The following is a 19,066-nucleotide window of genomic DNA, read 5'->3' as shown; positions in this document are numbered from 1 at the left end:
GCACAAACAGATAAATCTGGACTTTCCACATAAACAAGATAATCCCCATGTTGAACATTTGTAAATTTTATAGGCTGAGATTAGTTGAAGATCAACAAAGAATATGAAGTATTAAGAAGATAAATATTTCTGATTAACAACCACAACATATTCTTACATTTCAGATGCCCAATGATATGAACATTTCATTTCTTGCCTCCAGAAAGGACGCCTAGAAAGAATCTGAAAACCGTGGCAGGACACTGTTGAATAAGGCCCTCTGTTCAGATGGATAATCAACAGATATATCATAGCTATTATCGTGAAAAGGAGAATAATGGAGACTTCAGTTCTTATCATCAGTCTGATCTTGGGCGATTGGAGCCAACCCTATGTGAACTATTGTACAAAGGTAATAAGGAATGAGAACCGTGTTTTCTCCTCCCATAACACCGCCAATATAGAAGTAAAATCAATAGCAACATGCTGATTTGGATTGCCCATCTGCATCAAGTTCAATATGTGCGTTAGAATTTAAAAAAAAAAAAAACTGTTCTTTAACAAATTTGAGAATTAACATGGTATCAAGGTAAAGTCCTAAGTTTAATTCCTGCCACTCATCTGTTATTTAAAAATATAAAACCTCTAATTGTTTAGTTCAAATTTACTTCTTAGCCTTCTCGGAATGTTTCAACACCATAAATAAAAGAGTATTAGAATATAAAATATTAAAATTGCTGTTTTATAATGGGTTAAGCTTTTAGAGTTTTGATGAGTTAAATCTATATGAAGGAAGAACAGTTGCCAAACAAGTCAAGATTCCTGGACCATAAGAGGATCGACCATAAGAGTGAAAAGAAAAAGGGATGACTTGCCTGTCCAGATCAAGGAAAGGGCTGTACACTATAGTTTCCCAAGTAGACACTATGATATGCCAAGCTGGATTGTAGTACAATGACTCTGCTGACCAGAACATTCTTGTGTATGTCTCCAAGAAGATAAACATCACCCATGCACAAATTTCGAGCAAAAAGAACTTGATGACAAAGCGACCCATCACAACCATTACGAGTGAAAAGGTCACCAGCCAATTGAAGAGCCGGTTGTTGTAGTCCTTGATGAAAAGACCACGAGACCTCCCAAGCATCTGAAGCCACAGATAAATTTCACAATTAGATGGAAAGTCACAGTAAAGAATTCCGAGATCAGAAGATGATCACAGATATTTGGTATCAAGCACAACTATTAAGGGCAAAAGACCTGACTAAAGCATTTACATCAAGAACTTGACCTCTTAAGTTGTTGTCAATGCATATAAAGGTTAAAAGCTACAAAAACAAAATAGAGTTATTTCTTAAACATGCCCAAGCTTATGATTCAATATATAATGCCAAGAGTTGGACTAAATCAATAGCAAACCACATTTTCTTCCTACTTGGATAGGCATTAAATATCTTGATATATTGTTTCTGATAATCATGAATGAGCCCTTGAAGTAACATGAAAGAGGTGGCACTGAAAGCCACTACTGATTGTAAAACCCTATATTGAATCAAATGGGCCGAGGAAATGGTTCTTGAAAGTTTTGATAGATAGAGAAATATGCTAGCCTTTGTAACTAAAGTACATGACTGATTAGAAACAAATGCCTACGCTGTATCAACAAATACTACTCATAAACTTGCTAAACGCTTCATCTTATAACTTAATGTTCTTTATGTTTGTCACATTTGTGTTCAACCATTATATGTTGTAACAAGAAACTGAAGTGATGGTACATAGGAACTACTTTTATTGTTTGTAATATTTTCAGTTCACCTTAGAATGTTACACGTGGAAATTAACATGACACACTACATTAGGGATGCTCACAATAGCAAAAAATGGCGCAAGACAAAGTTGGTGGGACAGGAATATGATTTTACTACTTAATTTAGGTAAACTCAGCACATTAAATATTGGCAGGCTTGTACAATTGAAAAAATGTAACTAATTATCATCTACAAAATTGGAACACATATACTCGCCACATGTAGATTGTTACTTAAGATGCTCCAGTATCCTTAGTCAATATTATGCTATTATTTCTGACAATCCGGAGTTATGCAATCTAACCCTAATTTAATGGAATCTCACTAGGCTTTCCCATGTTCATGTAGAATAAAATATAGATACGCTTAGAAAGTCCAACCTTCATCATCCTGTTCTCATAAGTTCCTTTTGCAGGCCCAACACACTCTTTTTCGAAACTTCGGTTGCATTCAAGAAAGCCAGCATTAAACTTTGCCATGGAGGGAAGTCTCAAGACTTGAAGCTGATCCATTTTATCCTCACATTGTGTGTACCGTGCTTCACATAATTTTGATGACTGATACTCGTTTGCAAGAAGGAAATTTCTGTAAACCTACACAGGAGATCACATTAGCATAGTACAACCACAAAAAGTTAATCTACTGACACATGACCACAGTCAATCAAGAGAAGAAGCGCACAACATAAAACCATAAGTTATAATCTTCAGCAAATGCATGACATGACAATCAACATTGTCACTCCTGATTTGTCAACAATGAAGTACTTGCAAAAATGTGATGTTCTACAACAATTTCAGGTAATATTAAATTGACAGACAATAGGTAATGTAAAGGAAACTTTCCAAAAACTGAAGCTTTAATATATTATGTTGTATTGGAATCTCCATAATTGGTCTTCATCTTAAGGAAAAAATTACAAAACTCGAGCTTTAATATGTTAAGCTGTCTTGGAATCTCAATGAATTAGCTAATGTGCCTTCCCAGGCTTATTCAAAAGCAAGACCAATAATAAGTACAATTATCTAGACGTAAACACCCTCGGTTATAATTTTATATTTCATTCTTTGCACTGTGTTCTCCAACGCACCTTTTGTATCCCATCATCAAGTTTGAGGCTAGATTGTGCAGCATGATGGCGACCAAAATGCTGTTGGTCAAATAGATTTTTTGCCTCAATTTGTGCCTCGTCGTGGAAGTGCTGCAATTTACTCACTGGTACTGGTAGACCCAAATTGTCCATATGCTGATTATACACCTTTAAGCAACGTTCAAGAATAACCTTATTGAAAACCTCAACTAGGGAGCCTGTTGACGGAATTTCTCCTTTGTTCAAAGCCTCAAGTATCTGAAAGAACATAAACGATATAATGTGGAATCTGCTTTGGTTGGGTGCTTTTTATTATACACCAGTAGACATAGATAAGTTCAAAGAACGATTATACCAGTGAGTAAATTACAATTGTTCTTCAGAACCAACCTGCTCTAGAAACAATACGAACTCCTTTCCATTTAGATGTTTACCCTGCACAATTTTTGGTTTTGTGATGGATGCAACAAGTTGTTTCAATTGATCTCTCTTTTTTATGTAGGCTTGGTCGAGCTCACTGTCCTTCATATCACAAAGCTTTGTTCTTTGAAGATGAGGCTGCCAAAAATTTCACCAATTGTCTAAACATCCAAAAGAAAAATATATATAGACATGACAAGAATCAAGAACTTCTTGACAAGCATCATAACACAATGTTAGCATTGACAGGTTCAGTTGTCCATTGTTATTTTAAATGTCAATACATGCTTTGAGGAATGAGTAGATAAGTAGATAACATAGCTTTATTTGTGCAAATCAGATTTACTTTGGAAAGTTGAAATACAAACACGCAAGACCTACACTGTTTGGTTTTAGGAGTCCCTCCACCAATTACCTTGTCAATAAGGAGTCAAGCAAGCATTTTCAGAATCAATCTTAATCTAGGATTCTCAAATGTCCACTTACCTGAACCCTTCAAGAGAAAGTCCAGGACTTTTCTTTACCTCAGGTGATCTCATTCTATCTTTTCACTTGTTAACTCCAACCCCTTTGCTAATAATGTGGTCTTCAGTTGATTATTTGGCATGCCCTAAACCTGGCAACCCTTCCCAATTGTATCATAAGGGACAAAATATTTAGCAACCCTTCTCTTATAATTCTTCTTTCCAAACCCCTCCTTTTAAACTATTAGCTTCTTAACGCAATCATCTTGCTATAGTGAACCTCCACTAACACTTCATGTGAAAGAGAGATTTTCTAAACCAAAATTTAACACCAAAGAATATAAGCAGTTCCACTTAGGCATGAGATATGTCTATGTAAAGGAAAATCATTTTAAAAGGTTTAGAGTACAATGACTGAAATTCCTTTTAATTTAGTATAACAAGCATTTCATATGATTAAACATGTAATCCACCTAGCCTCCCCGCATCTAATAACATTAATAAACACTGACTTGTCTCAGAAGAATAACGAAATCCAAGAAACTATCCATAGGAAAAATTCAGAGGGGATAAGACATGGCACTTTTGTATGTATAATTGCTATATAATATAGAGAACCAACTATGATTAACATGGTCCCTGAATTTAAAACAGCCTAGAAACAGCCTTTAACTTATTTTTAAACAATAGTAACTCTAGTCTAGAAATTCAAAGATTTAATGCACAAACTGTGGTAAGCAATAAGAGGTACAAAAGCACACCTGTGGTAAGCTAAAGGCCGTACTATTATCCCCCATAATTGCCAAAGAGTCTCTGATTTGGTTTATCTAATTTCACAAGATAAAGTAATGTGATATTTCGTGAAGAAAGGGAAAAAGCACATAAATTTTGACAGAAGAAAATACAATCCCTTGATACTTCCATACAACAACTAAAATTTTATGTAAAGTACCTGATCGAGATATCTGTCTCCTGCGATAACAAATATAATAGAAAATTGAATACTTAAGATGGCTTCACAAACACATAAGAATCGTATAAAACTGCGAGATGGACAGAACCAAAACTAACCGCCAGTATTAGGTACCCGCTTGAGAGCTTCATTCACCATTTCTTGAACGGATTTCCCTTCTGTATCATCAAAGTTAGCATTTCGAAAGTGAACATGTAACTTAACGGCACAAAGCATTATATATATATGGTAAAAGAAGACATGAAAGATTGTCAAATATATGATATATGAGAAAGAAATAACATGTAAACCAGCAAGTTGCTCATTATTCATAAATTAGAGGGACTTAAATCCCATGTCTAGACCATCCAAGGACTCAAATGCCGACAAGCATAGTGTGTGATGTACATTTCTAGGGCCATATTATCACGATATCACATCTAGGAAAGAGAATGAACAAACTTACGAAGGAAATCTCGCTGGATAAGCCACAGGAGCTTAGCAGGCTCAAATGCAACATCCTGCCCCTGCAGTAATATTCAATAGTTTCATATGTACATTAAGTAATTTCAATTAACATGATATAAAACTTAGTTTAGTGAGTTACCTTCACTCTATTAACCACACGGAAACAGAAGAAATTAAGAAAAGGATGTTAGAACAGAACAATCAATAAATATAGTATGGAAGCATTTTTAAATGGAACTAACATATGGAGATACCTTCCATAGAATTCTTCTGCAATTTCAACAGCAAATGACAATCGAGATATATCAGCCTCACGAATCTACAAGATAAACAAATGACAAAAATGATCCTGACATGTAAATGAATGCCAACTTCCAGATCTAGCATCATAATTGGAGATCTTATTCAGTTGCAAATTACAGGCACAAAGCCAGATAAAGAACAAACCGTCTCAGGAAGATTGTAGATAAGCACAGAACTCAATACAGTTGCCAGAGCAAAGATCCTGTCATGCATAGGATTAAAAAGGCATGTCTGTAACTTGCACGCATAACAGAAAAATCTAAAGAATCAGCACATGTAAGGTTGATTTTGAATAATTACCTATCATCATAAACATTTGATTTCCCAATACTTTCAAAGCCTTCAGTATCTAGGTATAGGACAGACACTTTTGAACCATCAATAACCAATTCCACTGGAGTACCCCAAACCCATATTCCTGCATCAAAAACATATTTAGTAGTCCCTAGTAAATTTCCACAGCATGAGAAATATTTGGCAAATAGCATACTCATGATTGCTGCAGAGAACAGATCAAAGAACACGGAAATAAAACATTCTGAAAATTCATTAAGTGTTATTTAACCTTTTGTTTTTGTATCACGCATATGTCCGACACCAAAGCCTGCATATATCCGACCAATCTGATCATTTTCTAACTTACATAAAGAAAGCACAAAAGCCACAATGAACTGATGAAGTATACCTTTATCACATGACAGGGTGAGAAGTTGATTGAGAAGAAAAGATTTTCCTGATCGATATGGACCAATAACCTGAGTTCAATATAAAATGAGGCATGAACAAAAATGTTTCAGCCATGATAACATAGTGTAAATCCCAAAATTTTTGTAACCCAGGAAAAGATTATGTACAGAAAAATGTCATTCTATATGGCCAGGACACCATTGGAGAACAACTGGGCGTAACCTATAATCTACAAGGAGATGGTTCTGCAATTTGTTTCCAAAGATGAGCTAAGCAGTAGATTGAGCTAATATATAAGGATGGGTTTGCAGAGAAAATGGTGAAGAGTACTAAAGAAATTACCGATAGTGTGATCCACGACAATTGATACCTAACACATTCTTAGCAACAAGTGGCATATTTTAATTCACACTTAAGAAAAAAAAAACCATTCATTTCAAGAAGTACCCGTAATAAGTGCATTACTATGATAAGCACATTAAAAACACATCTTTTAGACATGATCCTAGCCAATATGTGAGGGGGAAAAAAAGAGAAGTTAAAATGACCCCATATAGCACTTATTATCGACTACAAGCTTTCTAAAGTTGTAAGAAGTTTAGATATATGTACTTTAAGTAATAGTTGCAAATACAAGTTATGAACCAAAATGGAAGCAGCAAACAGCACTTGTAATCTAGAATAAGTAATTTCATGATCTTGATTTGTTGGTCATGCATCATATTTATTTGTTTCTCATAATCATAGAAGATTTGCATCAATTCCCTGTTGGCATATGTCATCCTTGCACAAGGCCATGCTAATGATCGCAACTTTGCCCAAATTATTTTGGATGTGTCCAGAGGGGCAACTTTTATATGAATAGAAGTGCTGACATGATATTATAAGAAGTTGAAGCTCGTCTGAATAAGGATCAAATAGAAACTGCATAGAAATCTCTACAATCAAAGGTGGTGTTTGAACTTTGCCTGCAATGAAATTGCTTAAAATAATTCCTCACGAAATAGCCAGTTTTATGATTGACTAATTAGCTTTCAAGAAATAAAGTTACGACTTACGGCAACAGCCGCTATAGGGGTTGTAATTCTTTGAATCGCTTCCAGACCTTCCCTTGAAAGACGAAGTTTAGTATGACCATCATCCGGCTCCACAATGGGGAATCTATAAAATTGTCACAGTTAATACATGCGGCAAGGCCCTGAGAACCTAATCACAGTTCTAATGAGTAACTAAGAAATTTCCACGAAATCAAATTTCATTAGCAAACAGATGTGCATCAACGTCCCCGCCAAATATTTAAGCAAACTATTTTTTCTAATAGGAGGATTCAGTTTTTCAACACCAGTGTGAACAAGAAGAAGAAATTTAACATTTTTTTCATTAAAATACGTCACATCCCTACTTACGCTCGCTCAAACTCCTCTGGATCAGGTTCTCCAGACGCCAAGATAGCCCAAACCAGGATCAATCCCCAAATCACGGGACCGCAGCACTTGAATCCCATTACTTTCTCCTTTTCCAAACCTCAGAACCAAAGATACGAAGCACACGAATCTCTTAGTAGATGAAGGGAGAATGAGATCAGGAAGAGGCCAGAGGAGACGTTTCTTTGTGGAAACATAGGGAGAAAGATCTCCCGTGGATGGAGGCAAAGGCCAATGCAAGCTAAGTATCGAGGAGAGGAAATCTAGGGTTAGGGTTAAGATTAGGATTGGAGGAGAAGGGATCTTTCGGGGGAATGGGTTTCTTGAGGTGAAAGGGAGGAGACGGGGGAAGTGAGGACTATGTCATTTAGGAGAGAGAGCGAGAGGAGAGGGGAGACGGGGACGAGGGACAGAGTTTTTGATTATTTTAAGTCGGCCCTTACATTTCTTACGGGTTTAATTTATTTTAAAATTTAAATATAAGTCATTTTTTATTTAATAATTTTTAATTATAAGTGGTCTATTTTTAGACTTGAGTGATTTAAGATAAGCTCTGAACTCAATTAGTTAATCTTATTTTTTAGTGTTGATTTTTTTAAGTGTGAATTTGATTGGATATAAAAATTATAAAAAAATATATTTAGTTACAATTTCCTGAACTAATTCATAAAGAGTCCCCTAAACTCTAAGCAACTTATATATAAAGTGTGAGATTTCTACACAAATTGATGATTCAGTTATTGATATATATTTAAAAATAATTGATTGGGTCAGTGATTTTTAAATACAGTTAGTCTTATATTTAAGTTTTGAACTATACTCTGTAATTAGACACGTAAAATAAGTATTTGGGAGGGCTACTTTGGCTAAAAACTTACTAGACATGTTGTGATATAGACTAGTTTCTTAGTAACATGCATTTCGCTGTAATAATTTTATTTTTACAAGGCATGTGATCCACAAAATTGAATAATTATAATTTTTTTTTCTTTAAGAAAGTCTAAAGATTGATAATTCATTTAGCTTATTGCATTGTGATATACCACAAAGAAAATGAAAGGTTAATGTAGCCCTATAAACAAGTCTAATAATTGGCTAAACACATACTGAACAACAGTGAAGCAAAGTACTAAATAAATAACAATATATATAAGTATTCATGCAAATAAATGAGTGGATGAGAGAGGATGATAGTCTTGAAAATAAGCCTCCATCTTTATTATTATCGTCAACCCTACATAAAAGTGCAACTCGAGATTTGAAAAAAAAAACATAGGAGGAAGAGAGTCAATATCATGTAGCTCCGTTAAAATTATAGAAGACTTGACATTACCTACAACCTACAATACCGAAAATGTAAAATACAGAAGAAAGAAATATAAGGGATTTGATCAAAGATCTATGGCGAAGTCAAGTACAACGCCGAAACAAGATAACTACATCCAGTAGAAAAATTAAACCACCAAGAGATGAGTAAGACACTACAACTATCACTTCAACAACTAAAGAATAAATGCTTAATTAAAAAACACCTTTGAAATAGGCACACAACTTCTAACCAAGGCAGAATCAGCAAAAAGAAAACGAGATGGACAACGAGGGAGGTGATGACGGCCCCAAAAAAAATCACGTGCAAAAATCATGTCGTTGCCCCTCCAAAAACCCCTATTAGAATGGAAAACCCAAGGGAAAGCAAAAGATAGTGTAAGGGCAACAAAGCAATCAAGATAGTGGCAAAAAAGCAAAGAGAAGAGGCAAAGATAAGAGCCATCATAAGGGAGCTAAGCGGAAGATAGCAAGGAAGAGAAGAGAGCGATGAGAAAAACCCTCTAAAAAAGGGAAGGGGAAGAAAGGCAATCAAATCGTAGTAAAAGTGGTAAAAAAGAGAGTAAATATTAGGTTTAGATTATGATGAAATTATATCTTCTCTTCATCGTATGGATAATTATTCCTATACCTAGACCCTTAATCGATTGCTTATTTTAAATAGACCTCTATTATTTTACGTAAAATATCTTCAATTCCCCTATTTAATTGTTTGCTGACTATTTTTGTTAAAAAAATATTAGTAATTATTTGTTTAATTTTAGATACTCTTGGGATTATATTACTTTTATTTTAAAGAAAAAAAGCAAAGTTAAGAGTAAAATGGTTATTTAATTTAATTTATTATATATATAAATTGTAATGGGATCAGAGAGAGTAAATGGTCAAGGGAGTCAATAATTATTTGGGTTTTGGTGGAAATGAGCAATAGCTTTAAGGATCTAGATGTGTGTATATATATGTGTACGATGGTGATCTGTTTTGGGATGGTGTGTTTGACCCCCTTCATGGTCCTTGATTTCTTCTGATGCATTAAACTTGCATTGGAGTAAGTTTTTTTTTTCTTCTTTTTAAATATGTTGTCAGACAAGTCAAAGAACAAATTCTTTATTACTAATTACTATTATCATTGGTTACAATTTAAAATATCTCCCTAAAATTGTCAAGCATTTAGTTTTATAGTGTTTGCCATTAGGTAAGTTTTTCTTTTGCCTTGGCAAACTGAAGTTGCCGAGGAAGAAACCGATAATATTCGTTTAATATCATGCTAAATTATATCTGTAGATAGCAAATGGCATTATGATATGGACACTATAATAAAATCTAGGCTCTAAAGTTGTATGTTATTATTCTCACTACTTCCTTTGAAGTTAACCCAAAGACATTTCACAGCAAGCATGACCCATTCTTTGGGTTGATTGGCCCAAGTTGTGGTATCCATATATATTTACTTATTATGATTCTCAAATTGTGAGATTGGGCTGATTTGGATATCTATTGATGGTGATTGTATTTTCCATATCATATCATTCCCATAATGGGCTAAGGCTCACTAGACGTTTAAAAGATCTCACAAAGCCTTGTATACTTTTACTTTGCCACAAGATTCTCAATGTGGAATAGGCCCAATTGAGGTTTTCAGGCATCTCCTGACATTTAGGGCCAGGCTCAGCCGGACCTAAAGAAATACTAACCCAAGGTTAGAGATATGGGTGGATCCATGCAAGGAGTCAAATGACTCTAGTTGCGCTCAAAAGAAGACCCAGAATGCAGTAGAAATTGAGTAAGAATTTATGATAAGAACCGTTGATAAATGTGCTGGCACTTGACATGCATCTGAATCAACCTGGCATTGATTGATCCGCATCGAATCTCTATTAGTTTTGTTCCAATTTGAGGTCATATAACTTGAAGTTAGATGAAGAGTGATATGAGATTTACCTTCCTTACATTTTTGCAGCTGTTGGTATATAATTGGCGTGTCTTTGGCGGTCGGTACGGTGGAGAGCTACTCATAAGTCATAATAGGGACAAGTTACCAGACTGCATGAAGTGGTGGCCTTAATTCTTTCCAGTATGTCAAAATGTAAACGTAAACGTAAACGTGTATCTCATTTTCCCATTTCCTAGTTGACAAGTCTAAATGCAAGCAAACTAATCAAAACTTCCGGGGAGATTAGGCTGTAAAATTTCTCAAAATTGGGCGAAATTAGATTCGAAGCTTCCAGCACAATCTCAAAAATAATCCAAATCTCTTATATCACAGCTAAATTAAGCTCGATCACTCCCTTGCTTGCAGCTACGTCCAGAAGTATTCCTCAATCTTAATCTTAGAAAGGGAGGACCACAGTGCAGTCACTGTCCAAGCAAGTGGAGATTCCAGGAAACCCAGGGATGGATTTAAAAAAAGAAGAAGAAAAAAAGGGAGTTTCCCAGCCAATCAAATTGGGACAAGTTAGGGAAAAAAAACAAGGAAATGGAGAGAGTAAAGTAAATAAAGCCAAGTGTGGCCCTTTCGCTCCCCTTCACACTCTTCTTTCTCTTTTCTCTTTCCTCTCTTGAGATTTTTTTTTTCCTCTCAACTTTTCTTCGCCTCTCGCATAAAAGCTTCCACTGCAATGATGCCTCAACGGTTAATTTGCTCGCAGGATTCGGTGGGAAGTAGCTTTCCTGAAAGCAAGAGGTGTCATTATTATAAAAAAAATATTATCAGTTGTAATCCATATTTTTAAAACTAATGTGATGAATTTTGAATATTTTAAATTTTTAATTTTCAGCTGTTATTAATTATTAGGTTAAGATTAGCTCAAAAAGTATTCTTTGAAAATATTAAAAATAAAAAAGATATGATTGAATAATTAAGTCATTCACGCAGTAAGGTGCGACTCCATAATAATCAAAGCAAAACGTACGTTTTCAATAAATATATTTATGATTATTTGTGGCGTTACACACTTACGACACTAGTAGTCTACTATTATGATTAATAGCAGGGGCCAGGGGGCTAATTGCAAAGGGTTTGCAGAGGTAATCATCCCTCCCCACTGCTGCAGAAAGTGGTGGCCAAAACAAAGGTGGGGGAGTACGCCAAAGGAAAGGAATACTGTAGTAAAGGACAGGGGCGCAGGGATCAAGGCAGCGGGAATAGGGTTTCGAATAAGAGCATCACTTATCCGAGTTTAGAAGTCCTAAACAGAAACTTTATCATGTACTTCGGTAGGAGATAGTCAGCACCGCCAAGGGCTTTATTCTGCGATTCCCGAGACCAAAATCTTCGATAAGCAGGACGAGTAACTAGGATGTAGGAGATAATCAGATAACCACGAATTTTGAAGCTCTATCCCGGTCGAATAAAAAGAAAGGAAGGAGCACACGCCATTCTCGTGGGCTTCTTTCTTTCTTTTTCATCCGAGCACGGAGTTCGAGACGGCACGAGCTGCCGTGCCCAGGGCTGAACAGTGAACACTTGAATTCTCTGCATTCTGGTAGTTTTAAACATTAAACCTTTTTGTGAATAAAGAAGCGGATAAGAGTAGATATAATGGATAGATGGGGGGTTTATCTAAGCACATTCCTCCTCTGTTACACACACACACACACACAAAAGAAAAAAAAAAATCCCCCTAAAATTAAAGATATTTGAAATCTCGTTCTTATATTTCATATTTAGGTCCCTTCTGCAAAGGGTTACAAAAAAAAGAGAAAAAAAAAACAGACAGGTCCTCAGTAATCTCATCAAAACCGACAATAAAACAAAAATATTTTTCGTTTCTCTTTTCCAAAAAAAGAAGAGAAAACAAAGCAAAAAGGAAAAAGAAAAAAAAAACCCAGAAAACTCTCGGAGACCGCGTTAGCCTCTCAGAGAACGGCGGGGAAGCCTGTGACGACTTTAGATGGCGGTTTCGACTTCTGTTGCAGTTCCGGCCGCTTCCATGGTGACACCACCACCGTGATGCGCTCCTCTGCCGCGGCGGAGGACGGGACCGCGGGGTCGTCGAACAGTAGCTCGAACTCGCCGAAGAAGTTGACGGCCGAGATCTTCTCCTTTGGGGGCACCGGAACGGCCTCTCGCTGGTGTGGGGAGAGCCATTTGGCTAGCATGTACTCGGGCTTCCGCCATGGCGGAAAGGAGAGTCCTTTCTTCTTCAGGCTCTGCCGAGCAGCCTCAGAAACCACGGAAACAATCTGATTGAGCCGATCGGCCGTTCCGACGTAGATGGACGGCAGTGATTGAAGCGCGGCGCGGTAGCTCTTGGTGGATCGGGCGACTTCGAACTCCGAGCGGAAGTCGAGTTCCACGAGGAGGCGGTCGCCGGAAACGATGACGTCCACGTACTCGTGCTCACCTGCCATCCGTTCACGGGTTAGCGGCCCTGATTTCCTAGAAGGATTTTAAGGGGAGAAGGAAAAGTGGAGTACCAGCGGGAAACGAAGAGGCTTTCTCCCACCGGGACTTGCAGATGGCGGCGTCGTAGCCGAGGGATTTGAGACCATCGGCGACGATTCGTCGGAAATCGCCTTTGGCCTTCGAGCTCTTGCTCTTCTCCAAGATCTTCGAAGCGTCCGCTAAGAGATTCCTCTCCGCTAGGGTCGCGCAGGGCACCAAACCCTATCAAAATCACGATTTTTTAGCACTAATTACAGCGCAAAGAGACTTAAAAGTAGATTATTTTTTAAAAAAAAAAACCCTGATAAAGGGAAATCGTCAAATCGACTACCTTGAGAGTTTCCAAGACGTCGACGGAGGAGGCGACGGAAGACAGTGCGTCAAAGTCGAGTTCGTCGCTGGAGCTGTCATCGTAGTTCCCATTAAAGCAGTTGCATCGGCTTCGAAGAGGCTTCTCGTTGCTCTCCTCGATGTAGCTGAGGATCATGCGATCAAGGCACACCGTGCTTGGCTCCACTTCAACTTTCCCCTCATCCTTCTCCTTCTCGCCGCCACCGGCGATTCTCTCGGCCGAAGAGATCCGTAACACGCTCGGGAAGGGCCGCTCGAAGAGTCGCTTCAGCCGAGATCGCCCGGCATGTCTCGCGGGGTCTCCCCTGGCCGTCGATTTCGACTCCATCGGCTGGATCTTTACCTGGAACGGGATCACCATCACAAACCAAGTCCCAAGCCACTACTCCATTTCTAACTACTCCGATGTCAAAACCACTAATTCTCGATAGCAAGACCAATCTCCGATAGCGGCGACCATGAAAAAAGAAGTCAAAATCAAAGAATTAAGGCAGTGATTTCCAATTCCTCCATGGATCGCGTCGAAAGAGGAGGAGAAGCAAGCGAACTCCAACTCGAGGAAGAAGAGTAATTTAGGGGGCGGATTTAAAAAGAGATCAAACGAAGTGACGAACGGGCGACGCTGACGTGGCGAGGACAAATGGACTCGCTACGTGGCGCAGTTCATGGATCAGTTTTCCATCCTACCTGCGATCCTCACACGCGTCCTCCTTCGCGAACCGGAGAACCGCGGGCGACCCGATTTCCACAAATGCCCCTCCTCTTTGTACGGAATTCGACAGCGTAACCTCCCGTGTCTGGGACTGTACGTTAACTGCTCCCTCGCGCACTGAGGGGCACATCGGGAATCGCGAAATGAACGCAAATGCCCCTGGACTTACCCAAATTTATGCGCAAGAAAAAGGGAGCAGCATTGGTATTTCGGTCGATAGGCAGAGAATCAAGGTCAAGTTGGCGTACGAGCAAATGGGCCCGAGTTTTAAAGCGGACCCACCTTGGTTCTTGAGTTGGGCTTGTCGTTTAGCGAACTATGAACGGCCCACGACTGGAGAGGCGTGCGTGTGGGTACGTAACCGGGTTTATTATTATTATTATTATAGAGACGGACGACCGCGATCTTTGACGATGATAGGTTTGACGAATCAGGACCGTCCGATCTCCGTTAAAGACGTAAAATGAAAGGTTCGGCAGGGACTTTTTGGTGAAGAACACGGAACCGTAAAAAAGAATTATGCCTTCCATTTACTGTTAGGGAATTTGTAGGAAAAAAACAAACAGATAGAGATGGTTTTAGGGAATTTATTTGTAAAAAAATAAAATAATTTTATAAATCACATACTTTATTTTATATATGTCGGTGATTCGCATCCCATTTTTTTTATGATTTTATAAATTGATATTTTTTTCTCTATAATTCTTATTTAAAAATATATATTATTTTTTACGATATTAATAAAGAAATATTTTACTATAATATATTGAAATTCATATCTAGTTCTGTTAGTTGGGGAAAGATAAAGAGAGATGGTATATGAGTATTTTAATAATTTAGCTAAGGTCAGTTAATCAAAATAACGTTAATATGTAAATTAAAATTATATAGAAAAATAAGGGGTCGGATTATAAAATTCTTAAATACAGAGTGTGAATCACAAAATAAATAAAATTTACGATATGAGTTCGAAAAAATATAATAAAAATATTAGTATGTTATTTAATAGATAATTATTTTTATGTCAATTAGTTATCTAATATGATATCTGATAAGGATTTTCATCCATGAAGCCAATTTTGAACGTCTGTCTGATGAGTAGAGGATTAGTATATAAGATTATTTACTAGCAGAATGGACCCTATACATTATTGATATGCTGTCAACGATTAGTTTAACTTTTTAGATTAATAGATTATCTAGTAGAACTCTTAAATTCGTGTGTCTCTATCTATTTGACAAAATTAACTAAAGAAGATAGAGGATAATTCATTCTTAGATAACATGAAAATAAATCTAAAAGAACCAGGTAGATTTGTTAAAATAACTCGAAGAAACTATGCACAAAGAATAGGATAATTTATAATAATCTAAAACCAAGTTGATTGATGATGCGTTTCTTGATGGATAGAGTTTCATTAGATTATGTCAACTGATTGATTTGGACAGGAATAATTATGAAGATTTAATGGTGTTTTAGGGCCAGGGTGGAGTTGGTCTACTTGTGACTTAAATTATGAGAATAGGATTGGTGGAATTTAATAAAGGAAGAACCTGTACTGAAAGAGACAATTTGGACTTTAAGAAAAAATTAAATAGCAGTTGGGATTTCCCGTGAAACCGAAATAATTAATTGGAGTGACAAAAAGATGAGTCTTAGTTGTTTTAATTAAAATTTAATTGCATATTTATACACTAAATGATACTCTTTGTTTAATTTGAATAACGAATTATTTGTTTAATTTACCAGAATCAAAACTAATATTTTATCAAAAGCATCATACATTTTGTCTTTATTAATATTTAATACTACTATATATATATATATATATATACATTATTTCATCAATGAATTTTGATTTACTGCCTCTTAAATTTTTTCGCAAAAGCTAATTAACCCTCATTCATCTATGCAATTTTGTTTTTAATATCTTAAAAATATTTTTCAAATATTAATCTACTAATGAATTCTCATTCATTGTGCATTTTAATTTTAATGCCTCAAAATTATTTTACTAATATACTCTTTAAACTATTTAAATATATTGCTAAGCCTCCACCGTGAGTATTTCATCTGATAAAAATATTTTTTAAAATTTCACCAACTTAATAGATAGATAAAATGCTCATGTTTTACTTTCATAGACACTTGACAAATTTTCAAATATTAACTCTAAACTAATCTTCTCTAGTTTGTTTAAAATCCACTAATCAGAGCTGAAAAGGAAAGCAAGGCCATATTTATCTATCTAATTATTAAGTTAACCTTTTCTTAGAATTTTTCTAACAAAATTTGTACACAAGGTAGCAAGGCAACTCAACTAATTAATGATTAAGCTAACTAAGAAAGTCATTAGTCTTTGAAGCAAAAATAAACTGAATAATAATGTAAGCTTTATCGAGTTAGGTTATTTTCTAAATTGATTTTGGTTGGTGATCAAATAATTTGGCAAATAATATCCAAAAAATCCATTGGTGCAAATAAATCCATTTTGGTCACACAAAAAAAGGTCGAATTAATTATTAGTGGGTCCCTTTGATAGCTTTGATATTCTTATAATTAAACCAATAAGTTTTGTTTCACAAAATAATCCCTATCCCATACTTTATGGCAAAGTGAGGAGACAATTGATCAAATAGTCTACAAAAACTTATCAATGCTAAGAGAGCAATTTCTATAAAGACATTTGAGCATTAATGTAGGTAATTTTCACTTTATAAGACTTACCATTAATTATTATTTTTCTATAAATTTATAAAAACACCTTATATTTTGGTTTTTTTTTTTTATTATCATTAAATTAGCTATAAAACATAGTAACCATAATACTCATTATCCAGGTTAACTAAATTTAACTCAATGTATTTTAAGATGATAAAAATAAAATACAAGGGTTGAATGATAAAATACCTATAAATTTAATAATAAATATAGAAGGTAGAGTGCTATTTTTCAAGAATTTCCCTATAATTTATATAATCTTTTAATTAGCGAACCTGAGACAATCAAACCCAAACCCAAACCCGATAACCCGCTAACTCGAAACATGACAAATTCAGGAGAACATAACTTTGTCAACAGTTTGTTGATAAACCTACCAAAAAAATTTCATGTTTCATTGTTAGATAGATCCAATAATTGAGACAGCTTAGTTAAGCTTTTAGCTCATAATTTTAAGGTATTAATCATTAGATAGAGTAGGTAAGAATTCCCTCTCCCATAATAAAGGTTTTAGGTTGTAACTAACCAGGTTGGAATGCTATGTTTTCATTACATATGCCTTAAAATGTATCAAAATTATAAATTAATATCGAAGAATTTGAGGTCATAAAATAGTGGATAGAAAAGTATCTAGAACCTTATTATTCATTCATGTTGAAAGAGTTTTAGACGTAACGCTATGATGTGAAATACGGCAGAATTAGAAAGATAGAGAGATACCCAAAAGACAAAGTAAAGAAGAAATTAATCATCAACCAACAAGTAGGGCCCTGGAAAGGCCAACTCGATGCTACCATGATTTTGAACACTCATTAATGGTATAATTAGACCTCTATGTTGGGTGACTCTTCCACACTAATATCTAACCACTAATATCTAACCTTTCTAACTTGTTCAAAGAGATTCGTACTATATGAGTATTTTAGCATTAAAATACTAGTGACACCTGTTTAGCTTCTGCGTAATTAAATTTCCACTTCTCTAAGGGACAAACGGGAGAATCTAATCTTAATTAGAAACAAAACAAAATTAAAAGGGCTATTTTTTTATAACAATTATACGACTCTGAGGTATATTCGTCTTTATACCATAAACCGCGACAAAATACATAAGAGATAACTGTTTCTTATACCCTATAATCATTACAATTTATTCATATAAATTTTTAACTTAATACTAAAATAATTAAAGAAGAGGACCACCTCTTGAATCAATTTAAAAATGTAGCTACTGAGCTACACCTTCAAATGAGCATGGCCCATGGAGGAAAAAATTGACATACCGAGTCCTCCAATGTTGATGGTAGCTAAGCTAGTATGTCTCCTTTCCCATGGGCTTATATGATCTACTTTTATTTGATTAGATTAAAAGGATATGACTCCATGACCCACCCACTACAACTCCCTTCTTTTATTTCCTTGCAAGAAAGCTATCCCTTTGTATGTTTCGATTGCAACAAAGTTGGTGTTACATCTATTGGAGTTAGCATTGATAAGGAGAGATATGATGGATAAGAGAGTGACTTAAGATGGAGTATATGTATACTTTACCTAATCTAGAACTTTGGGATAAAGCAAGGATTAATAAGTCGCAATTTGAATTCTTAATCATGATTATGGAACATAAGGATGATGGGCATCATACTGAAGAAGTTCTTAGCTTCCCTGTGCTAGATGATGAATGAGTTCTCAGAGTAAAAGCTTATAGGAGAAAGAGGAGATTAGCAATATAAGATAGTTAGATTTTATTTACTGAAAAATTATTTAATCAATCTAACTAGTAGTAACTACTACCCTATTTTAATCCTGTATTCCTTGAATAGTTTTATTTATTTTCTAGTCCGTGTCAAAAGTTGTAATCATTCAGACAAGACTTTTGGTAAGTTGCTACATTTTTTAAAACACCCCCCCCCAAAAGAATATAATCTTTGGTTTCTTTTAAAAGAAAATTGGTACTGTTGGTGTTCTTCT

The 19,066-nt window shown here is 35.7% G+C and overlaps 2 protein-coding genes across 2 annotated transcripts; both read right to left on the bottom strand.

The window, feature by feature from the left end:
* Positions 1-48: 48 nt before the first annotated feature.
* On the bottom strand, positions 49-8,017 carry LOC140796884 (uncharacterized). Its single transcript, XM_073150047.1, has 17 exons — positions 7,581-8,017; positions 7,233-7,335; positions 6,173-6,242; positions 6,053-6,091; positions 5,788-5,905; positions 5,632-5,689; positions 5,439-5,503; positions 5,324-5,330; positions 5,183-5,243; positions 4,836-4,895; positions 4,717-4,736; positions 4,526-4,591; positions 3,271-3,438; positions 2,881-3,138; positions 2,171-2,383; positions 855-1,126; positions 49-483 (listed from the first exon to the last, which is right to left on the bottom strand). The coding sequence occupies exons 1-17, from the start codon at positions 7,676-7,678 to the stop codon at positions 339-341; spliced, it is 1,821 nt and encodes a 606-aa protein (XP_073006148.1). The 5' UTR covers positions 7,679-8,017; the 3' UTR covers positions 49-338.
* A 4,543-nt stretch (positions 8,018-12,560) lies between these two features.
* LOC140796171 (uncharacterized) lies at positions 12,561-14,347 on the bottom strand. The gene is made up of 3 exons (XM_073149079.1): positions 13,643-14,347; positions 13,344-13,533; positions 12,561-13,270 (listed from the first exon to the last, which is right to left on the bottom strand). The coding sequence occupies exons 1-3, from the start codon at positions 14,021-14,023 to the stop codon at positions 12,783-12,785; spliced, it is 1,059 nt and encodes a 352-aa protein (XP_073005180.1). The 5' UTR covers positions 14,024-14,347; the 3' UTR covers positions 12,561-12,782.
* Positions 14,348-19,066: the final 4,719 nt, after the last annotated feature.

The sequence above is a fragment of the Typha latifolia genome, chromosome 10 (genome assembly GCF_019914945.1).
Source record: "Typha latifolia isolate L0001 chromosome 10, TyphaL0001v2, whole genome shotgun sequence".
Classification (NCBI taxonomy): Eukaryota; Viridiplantae; Streptophyta; class Magnoliopsida; order Poales; family Typhaceae; genus Typha; species Typha latifolia.
This window is presented reverse-complemented; position numbering and strand designations above follow the sequence as displayed.